Source organism: Coffea arabica, chromosome 11c (assembly GCF_036785885.1).
Source record: "Coffea arabica cultivar ET-39 chromosome 11c, Coffea Arabica ET-39 HiFi, whole genome shotgun sequence".
Classification (NCBI taxonomy): domain Eukaryota; kingdom Viridiplantae; phylum Streptophyta; class Magnoliopsida; order Gentianales; family Rubiaceae; genus Coffea; species Coffea arabica.
This window is the reverse complement of record NC_092330.1, coordinates 30,495,791-30,506,138: the sequence shown is the minus strand read 5'-3', so window position 1 is coordinate 30,506,138 and position 10,348 is coordinate 30,495,791. Positions and strand designations below refer to the sequence as shown.

The 10,348-nt window shown below is 34.4% G+C and overlaps 1 protein-coding gene across 1 annotated transcript; it reads right to left on the bottom strand.

Annotated features, from left to right (window-relative positions):
- Positions 1-305: 305 nt before the first annotated feature.
- On the bottom strand, positions 306-3,774 carry LOC113716011 (flotillin-like protein 3). The gene is made up of 3 exons (XM_027240314.2): positions 3,571-3,774; positions 1,576-2,507; positions 306-1,165 (listed from the first exon to the last, which is right to left on the bottom strand). The coding sequence occupies exons 2-3, from the start codon at positions 2,500-2,502 to the stop codon at positions 629-631; spliced, it is 1,464 nt and encodes a 487-aa protein (XP_027096115.2). The 5' UTR covers positions 2,503-2,507; positions 3,571-3,774; the 3' UTR covers positions 306-628.
- Positions 3,775-10,348: the final 6,574 nt, after the last annotated feature.

Here is a 10,348-nt window from a genome sequence, read left to right as displayed (position 1 = left end):
AAGGTCAAAATCAAGTTACCGTTAATTCACAGTTTTGACTTTGCATCTTGGGTTTTCAACGGTTAGAATTTGAATCATTATAGTTCCTTAAGTTTCAAATATCAATATTGAGAGTTTCATGACAAAAGAGTATTCAAATTAGATCCAAAATTGTGTTAGATGTATACTATAAATTCTAATAATAAAAAATATTAAAAGGTTAATTAAACTTCTTTTTCTTTTTTGAGGACAAAAGCCGAACATTGGGGAACTACAAACCAAACATTTTGGGGAGCATCAAAATTGCATATCTCGCAACAAAGAAATTGCTATCATCTAGTAACAACTTCAAATTAACTTTCAAAGCTATAGCACATTATTCCTTATGTCCAATGCTAATAATGGAATGTGCACTGCAATCTTACTCGGAATGCTGAACAACATAAATTGAAATCACAAAAGGAACTTAATCAGACATGGATGACCATTCTACTGTAATCCAGCAGTGATAAAATTTTCGCCAAATATGTACTAAAATAACAAGTAAATTCTTCTAACAAGAACAATGAAATGAGCAACCGTCTGGAAGCTTATTGTTGGAAAATCTCCGCCTAAGAAACTGCACTATAAGAAGCAACTGTCCTGATATCTAATTCTCTGGCTGGTTTGTTATAGCCTTGCCTGCACCAGGACTAGGTAGACTGCCCATCCAAGCCGGGGGCAACATACCGGTTTGCTCGTGCACAGACTGGAACAAAGGTGGCAATGCACCGTAAACTGATGCTATTTCTTTCATGGCAGAATTTGCAGCACCTGATCCATCTCTGGTCTCTCCATTTGACCAAACACTGATCTTAGGTTGCAGTCCTTGGATCGCCTCAGCATTGATTTTGGCAATGTCCTTGAACAGGCCACTTTCAATCATCAGATAATCTCTCAAAGCATTGTAGTTTCCACCCAGTGATGTCAATAAGGTGCGGATTTTGAATCCTTGTGCTTCTGCAAGAGCCTTCATTCCTTCAGCTTCTTTCCTTTTTGCATAAAGTTCCGCATCTGCAGCTTGTTGAGCTGCATACAGTTGAGCTTCTGCTGCCACTTTTTGAGCTTCTGCAGCCTTTTGTCTCTCGTATAGCACTGCCTCAGATTCCTTTTGCTTCTTGTAGAGAACTGAATTTGCCTCTTGAACCTGATTTTTAATGGAACATGAGTACGGGAATTTTTTTTTAAAGAGCCAGTCAAATGAAACGTACAGACTAAATCTGGTAGCACAAAGAACAATGATACACTTGCTTAAAAATCTTGCTTATTTTGATTGTCAAACTAGACGAGGATTGGGTTGGGAGAAGCTTCCTATCAGAAAATATCAAAAAATAAGCCTTGTATGATTAGTAACAACCGCTATACTTTTCTACTTGATGAAGATATATAGAGGATTTTGACTTCGCAAGTCCAATATTTTTCTTCCTTGCCCCCCAAATAATTTAGAACAGAGACTGATCTCAAAGGTTATGAAGAGTACAAGTAAAAAAAAGAAAGCTTAATCAGGATGTGATCAAATCACTTTTGATAAAGGACATAGAGAAAACATTGAAATACCTTAATCTCATAATCAACAGTAGCTTCGCTGAGTTGTTCGGCCTTTAGTTGCTCAGTCTTGGCCAATGCATTTTTACTCTCAACTTCTTTTTGTAACTCTGCCTCCCTAATAGCTACAGCCTTTTCAGCCTCCACTTCAGCCATCTTTGCCTGCTGAGCCCATCCAGCCTTTTTGGTAGCTAGCAGAGCATTGGCTTCAGCAACATCAGCCTCCCTTTGATTCTCATAAATCTTTACTTGGGATTTCACCATGATCTCCTGCTTCTTCCCTTCACCTTCCCTTTGTGTCGATATGATCTTTGTCTCAGCATCAATCTTGGCAGCATTCTGAAGTGTCAGACCTTGTCTTTCTTTTGCTCCTATCTCACCCTTCATCTTTGCCTCAGCAACATCCACTTTTGCCTGGTTTGCTGCCTCCATTTGAGTTTTCTGGCCCAAGTAGGAGAAATATTCATGGCCTCTGACATCAACCAGTTGCTTGATGTTAGCATTATAGATCAAAAGGCCAAATTGGTTGAGTTCCAGCTGAACCTTGTCAAAAACCTCCTTCTTGAAATCTTTGGTGCCTCTAAAGATTTCTTCCATGGTCATTGATGCAGCAAGAACACGAGTTTCTCCCTCGATCACACCTTGAACGAGCTCCTTGACATTATGAGAATCGTGACTATGATCAGAAAGAAGTTTGGCATACTTAACAAGGCTGTCATGGTCATCAACTCTTGGACCTATTGTGAAAACTGCAGGGAGGAGGAAGGGTAGCTTCTCAGCACTCATTGCATTGACTTCGAAAGTGTAGTTAACTGGAGTTACATCTACGACTCTGCATTTCTGCAATGGCCAGACAATTGCCTTCTTTGTGATCTTGATGTCATTAATGGAAGCACCAGTAATGGCCAGAAACTCAGATGCCTTCGCGACACGATACATTTTTCCTGTATTGAATTCTTGCTATGGTCAATAGTGTACCAAGATATCAACTAAGGCACAATAAACATACATAAACGTTGAACTAAATCACATGAAATGCTCCAAAATTTAAGCATCTACATCAAGCCAGCTAAGCTGAACTATGTTAGGACGGTACAAATTCATGGGATTGGGACAGGTACAATTCCATTCGGTTTGGTGCGACTCTGTACAGTTGTTGTATTTCTTTCAAAATTTGATTTTGATGTATCTTTATACATATGGTTTTATTTATACATTGAGTTTGTGTCCACAAATAAAATTTATACGCATAATAATGTTATACAAACATACACCAAATTATGTATGAAATACAACAACCATGCAACTGTATAAAAATTTAACCTTACCTGCCGATGGTACCAAATTCATTGACATTAACGAATCAAGATGTAATACTGCATCAAGCACCAGCCCAATTTGTTCAATAATAATACTATGCTTGCAGGAAAGATAAGCAACTGCACACGAGTAGGCAAGCAATTGCAAGGATAAAACCAAAGACATAAATTCTACTAACGAGAACAGTAGAAAGGGGCAAAAAATAAAAAAGAAAGGAAACTAGTACAAGCAAAATGAAAACTACTAAAATTGCATCAAATCTTCACATATTCTACACTCAAGTGCACAAAAAATTTAGGGATAATCAATATGACAAAATTTCACTTATTAAAACTCAACCAACACTGATTTAGCCAGAAAATTTCAGACCTAGACCAAATCAACCTAGTCACAATTACAAATATCAAACTAAATAATAATCAAACTAGAAGAAACAACCATATATTTTAAAATATTAACGAACATAAAAACCCTTCAAAAATAGCTAAAAAGGAAAAGTAAAAAAAAGAATTCCACAAAAGCTTCAATCCTGGGCTTGAACTATCTATTTCATAAACTCAGGAAAAAATGCAAACAATAGGTTTTTAGAAAAAAAATTTTGTGACACACGTTACCATACTTAGAAGGCAAGAAAACAATATAAAAAAAAAAACGAAGAAGAGAAGGCGACAGCGTGACATCACTTACGTTGAGATCTTTGAAAGCGAAAGTTGAAACCCTTCCAGAAAATTTACTGAAAGAATAAAAGATTGAGGTTTCCTGATTTATTAGGCAATTCTGCTTTATGTAGATATTTATAGTTGGAAGCCTAATATTATCTCCTCTGTAATTGGATCACAAAAGGAAAGGAATATGTATCTTGTAATTGAAGGAAAAGAATATGTATCTTCTTGGAAACCAATCATCTTTCTAATTTTTCTTAAGGCCGACTAACGTCACTTTAAGATATTTCTCTTGAGTTTCCATTTTTTTTCCCTCTTCTTTGGTTTTGAGTTTTAGTCCATTTATTTTTGTTCTTCCGTTTTTTGAGTTCTTATAATTTATCTGAAAACATATTTTAGAGTAATTTTACTATGACCATGTTATATTTGGAAAATGACTTAGATTGCTCGATTCCAATTATAAGCCTGAAAAAGTATGGCAAATTAGTTGTTAGTAAAATATAAAGAACTTGGAATCCAATGAATTTCATTCCTTGCAGAATTCAAATTGTATTTATGAGTACATATACATGATGAACTGATAAGGATCTATATGATGAAGTGATGAGTATCTATATCATCAATATGGTTATCAATATCCCTTTTTTATTTGTATTAGTTTTTTTTGTGATTTTTAAAGGTAAACCTGAAGTTACTTGCATTGCCACTAAAACGTGCTGTTGGACATGCAGAATTTATGTTTTTTTTCCCCTCAGAAAATTGTATGGGCTAGATTGCAAAGATGAAACTTAGGGTCTGTTTAGTTGGACGGACAACATTTTCTCGGAAACGTTTTCCTAATTTTCCACTGTTTGGATATAATCTTATTTGGGAAAGGAAAAAAAATTCCAATGGCCATCCAACTTTTTTTCAAATAAAGTTTAGCCCTCCAACAATTAACGGTAAAGTTTTGACTCTCGATCTAATAAAAGAACATATTTGTGGCCCTTCTGTCAAATCCAACAGTTAAGATTGGCGGGAAGCATCATCAAGTGAGATGCACAACCGAATATCAAGGGCATTATAGTCTGTGCAGAAGCGTTGACGAGTAAAAAGGCACTTTCTTCCCTTATCTCAAATCCCTAGATATATTAGGGTAAGAAAAATCTCTATTGCTATCAAAACCGAAGCTGAAAATGCAAAGATCTATTTGCTTGTCAACAGGGTGCTAAAATTAATTTTATGGTCTATTTGCTTGTCATAGAGATCTATTGCAAATGATTCTTTTTTGACGTACAAAATCTTTTGCAAATTCTTCTACAGGTTTTGATCACAATAGTTCAGTAGTCCTTGTTGGTCTCTTTGCTGGTGGTTGTGCAGTGGGCTCTTTTGTTGGTGGAATAATTGCAGATCAGATGTCACGATTGTACCCACATTCAGGCCGTGTCATGTGTGCTCAATTGTCTGCTTTTATGGGCATTCCATTCTCATGATTCCTTCTGAGAGCTGTTCCACAATCTATGAGCAGCTATTCGCCATATGCTGCCACCCGCTTCTTGATGGGCCTTACTACTAGCTAGTGTGCTACTGCTACAAATGGTCTAATGTTTGCTGAGGTTGTCTCTGTGAAACATCGGACCATGATTTATGCATTTGATCGTGCTTGCGAAGGATCCTTTTCTTCTTTTGCAGCTCCTATGGTTGAAATTCTTGCAAAAAAGATGTACGACTACGATGCAAAGTCTATTGATCTTGAGTCTGGAAGAGAAGCATTAGCTTTGTCGAAAGGGCTTTTGTCCATGATGGCAGTTCCATTTGGTTTGTGCAGTTTATTTTACATACCATTGTATTGGAATTTCAGACATAATGAGCAATAGATCTCTATGGCCGATCCAACTATTCATTCTTTGCATTTTTATCTCAGGCTTTGAGAGCAATGGAGATTTTTCTTTGCTCTAATATATCTAGGGATTTAAGGTAAGGAAAGAACCTGCTTTTTTACTCTCCTATACAAACTATAATACCCTTGGTATTTCGCCATGCATCTCACGTGATAATACTTTCCATCAATCTTAACTGCTGGATTTGATAGAAGGGCCACAAATATACTCTTTTATTAGATCGAGAACCAAAACTTTACTGTTAATAGTTGAAGGGCCAAAACTTAACTTGCAAAAGAGTTGGAGAGCCATCAGGACATTTTTCCCTTTGAGAAAATGATTTCTGACGGAAAATAACTTACACTGAGGGTCTGTTTGGTTGGAAGTAAAATGTTTTCCTTGGGAAAATATTTTCCGTGGAAGTAATTTTCCATGAAAATCATTTTCCTTTCGTCATTTTCAGGTGTTTGGTTAGCTTATTGAAAATATTTTTTTACTTCATTTTTCTGGTGTTTGTTTAACTTTTGAAATATTTTCACTTTTATTTCTATCTTTATTTTCTACACATTATAACTACATACTTCTTCCCATGCAAAATAAGAAAATTTATCTCATTGTTTAACTTTAAAAAATCTTGGAGAAATGTATATATGAATAAAAAATATCTCCTTAAATAATAAAGAAATTGCTGGCCATTTAGTGTCAAATATAAATCACATGCAATGCTTATTGTGATATATATCTTGCACTCTCACTGCTGAAAGTTTCTCTAGAAAAGAATGTCCTTATTATACATAATTAATTACTAGCATAGGATAAGCAGGATGAGGTTTTTTTTTTTTTTTTGAATATACTAGGAGGAGGGTTGGGTTGGGTTGGGTTGGGTGGTACGGGGGAGGGAGTGTAAAGAAGAGGTTTTGAGTTCAAATTCTCCTGTTTAAACAAAAAAAAAAAAGAACATACTACAAGATGTTTTCAGTAAGTTTGGAACATACTACAGGCGGGATGCATGCATTTCGGAAAACAACTTCAGTAAGTTTGGAAGGGAAGTTGTTTTCCATAAGATGAGTGAAAATATTTTACATAGGAAAATGTTTTCAGTAACTTTTATGCAACCAAATACGGGAAATTAGGAAAATATTTTCCTGGAAAACATTTTCACCCGAAACAAACGGACTCTGAGGGTCCGTTTGGTTGGATGGAAAATACACAAAATATTTTCCCTAGGAAAGTATATTTTCCATCGAAGTCATTTTCCTGGAAAATCACTTCTTTCTCCATAATTTTCTAGTGTTTGGTTATTTAGTAAAAATATTTTTCAAATTCCTTTTTTAATAATTTTCTGGTACTTGGTTTGTAGACACCAAAATTTCAATACTATTTAATTTCATTTTAATTTTAATTTTATTTTATTTTTAGTTAATCAAAGTTCTCAAAATGATAGTTAGCTATTTTTTATTAAATTAGGGTTCATTTTCTTTTTAAATAATTTCTGAAAAGAGAAAAGTCTCACAAAAATTTGTTCTTAATCTTTTCAAATTTAATTTCTTGAAAATAAGGCAATTTCAAATAGAAGTTTAATATTTTGTTTACACTAAATTTATTTTGAAAAAAAAATAAAAAAAGGTGGAAGGCATGCATAGTAACTAAGTGGGATAGGTGAGCATTAGCCATGTGATTTTGGCATTTTGCACATACCATTCGAAGGATAGGTGGCAAGACAGGTGGAAGATGGGGAAAAATCTGGAAAACAAAAAAAAAGGGAAGGAAGGAAGCTGCGGGTAGGAAAAGGGAAGAAAAGAAAGAAAAGGTTTTTCGGGTGAGAGCTTTTGGGGGACAGGAAAGAAAAGGAAAAAATTGAGAAAGGGAAACAAGAGAGAATCTGGGGGAGAACAAGAAAAAGGAGAATGAGACTGTGGAAAAGAAGGGGAGAAAGAAACTAGGGAAGAAGAAAAAGGAAAAGAGGGGAAAGGGGTTTTGGGAACAAGAAAGAGAGGAGGAAAAAGAGAAAGAAAGGGAGAAGAGAAAGAGGGGAGAATCAAGGGAATCAGGGAGGAAAACAAAAGGAAAAACGAGGGGAAAAAGGAAAGCAAAGGAAGGAGAAAACGAGAGAGAAAAAGAGAAAAGTACAGAAATTGTTCTTATGCAAAACCCTATTCAGGCTGACGAATCAGTCTTATTTGTTGCTTATTTCTGGTCTCGATAGTGCTTATTTTGAGGAGATTTTTCTTTCTACACATTCTATGGATATCTGGGAATAACTTTCGTTTAGTCATCATTGAATGAAAACACCTCCAAGGCAACCAAATTGGGGCTCGAAGTCTCGGGTTTGTCAAGTCTGAATTTTCTGCAACAGAGTTTCTTGAGTTCCATTTTCCAGAACAGCTAAATTTCTTTGGGCATCTCACGTTCGTTTAGCAGCTCTAGTGCTTTCAAGTAATCACGGATTCTTCTCAACATTGGTTTAATGCAATTTTCATAGAGATTAGACTCCCTTTTGCATGATTTTTTCTTCCTTTTCTGAGTTTTGGTCGTTGCTAATGCTAGAGGACTATGGTTAAGTTTGGTGCTGATTGTTGTGTTGTTGATAGGCCTGGTGCTGGTTCCTTTGTTCGTTTAACATGTATCTAAAATTGTGAATTCGATTCAGAAGTCATGACAGATAGTGTTTTTCTCATATATGTAACCTGTGTAGTTGATGAACTAAAGGCTACACTTTTGGTTCTTGTTTGTGTGATCTGGGTCTGAGGATTCCTAGGAATGTAAAGTATAGGATTCAAGTCGGATAATAGGATTGAGCAGCGTCGTTGTCTTGATTTGAAAGTTTGGGGCTTGATTGGAGCTTGGTTTCTTCATGAAAACCCAGAAAGAAGTTGCAGAAAGCTTCTCATGAAATATTTCCACAAATTACATGTTGACCCCCGGATTGTTGCCTAAATCTACTATGGCCCAAAAAATAGGGAAACTCGATCAATTTTACCCTTTTTGAAATTCAATCATCTTCTCATGATTTAACCATGTTTTAAGTAAGTTTATTTTCTGGTTTTAGGAGATAATTAGTAGAACTCCATTAATTTTTTAAAGCTTTTATTTTGACTTCTAATCTTAGCAATAATAACAATTTGCCCCTTAAAACTTTTATAATTGTTTCAATTAGGTCCTTGCTTGTTTTAATTTCTTGAATATAGGTTGTTTACTTTCATTTAAATACTTTAATTATTCAATTTCATGATTATTTTCATTTTTTTAATATTATTGCTTTTATTTGTTAATTAAATTGATACATTGACTACTTTGTTGATTTTGGAGCTTTAAATAGGGTAAATCCAAACCCAATTAACTACTACTTCAACGGGAGTATTTTCTTTTATTATTTAAAAATCCTATTGTCGCGTCCCATTTTTCGCGATGGAAAAAATAAAAGGATGTTTATAAAAATGTGATTTTATTTAAAAATAAGTGAAAAGGGGACCTAAAATGGGACTTTAAAAATGCGACAATTTGGGTCCAAAATTTAGTCTAAAAGGGTTTTTAAGAAAAATTAGAAATCGCCACTTGGTATTGAGTTTGGGTGTACCAAGTCACCCAAAAAGTGTTTTTAAATAAAATAAAATAAAAACCCCTTTCGACAACTCCAGGTCTTTGAAAATAGAGAAAATGAGTTCGGGAGTCACGGTTGAAGAAAGGGAAGGCAAAGGTTCGATTAACTCAAATCTAAGGCACCCTTTCAATCTAGTCTAAGCTAGTTGCGTGGTTTAGTCAAAATTTTCTTAATCTAACCCTTAAATTTATCACATTTGGATGGTTCCTACATGGATGCAAATCTAAATTTATAAAATATCGAAAGGGACAAAATATCCATTCAAGGGTTTAATTGATACCAATCGCATTAATTGCAAAGGCCAAAATAATTCCTTGAAGGGGTCACGAATATGCGAATGATGAAATTTAATGAAAAATAAAAGAAAATTAAATTATATACATAGATATAAGTGATCAAAGAAAAAGGAATGCAATATAATGGGCACGGGAGGCGAATACTCGTGACATAATTTTCTTATACAAGGATTAATGGGATATTTAAACTAAAGAATTATAATCACCCATTTCCATGTTCAAAGAATAATTCTCCTAACATGAACAAGCAAATGAACTAACTTAAATGAAATGCAATTCTAAATATTACGATTAACACATATAGATGGTAGAGGATAGAGGATAATACAATAGAAAATATCATGCAAAATGAGAAAAAGATCATAGGATAAAAATATGCATGAAATATATAATGAATGTCACACAAAATGAATCTAATGCATAAATAATCTAAGGGTCTAGCATTGGTCTAACCCATTCTTAAAAAATCTTACTAGCGTTGGACTAGCAAGTGGGCGGAGGGAGAAGCCATAACTAGCGTTGAACTAGTGCGATGATGTCATGCATTTATAATACACAGTAAAACAAATAAAAAATAAATTAAAATAAATAAACACATAAAAGCACGTAGCACATACACATGTAAACATGATATTTAGATGCAAAGATCCTAAGAAAGAGAGTAAATACATAAGCACATGAGCATGCAAACACATAAACAAATAAAAGCGAATAAAGACCTAACTATTACATTCGGGGGCCCTAACTACAATCTGAAGGGGTAAAGAAGAATAAAAATAATAACCTAACTATTACAATTTGGCGTTTAATTGCCTCTCAAATAATCATCAAAAATTAAATTAAATATATGAAATTTAGAACGAATAAAACAAATAACTAAAAGAAAATCACTCAAAACATGCAAATTCACACATAAAAAAACACATAAGAGTACATAAGAGAATTTAAAATAAAACAAGAAGATACCTCCCTTGAAATAGTAGTTAATTGGATTTGGTTTTACCTATTTAACTCCAAAATTAACAAAATCATCAAGGCACCAATTTA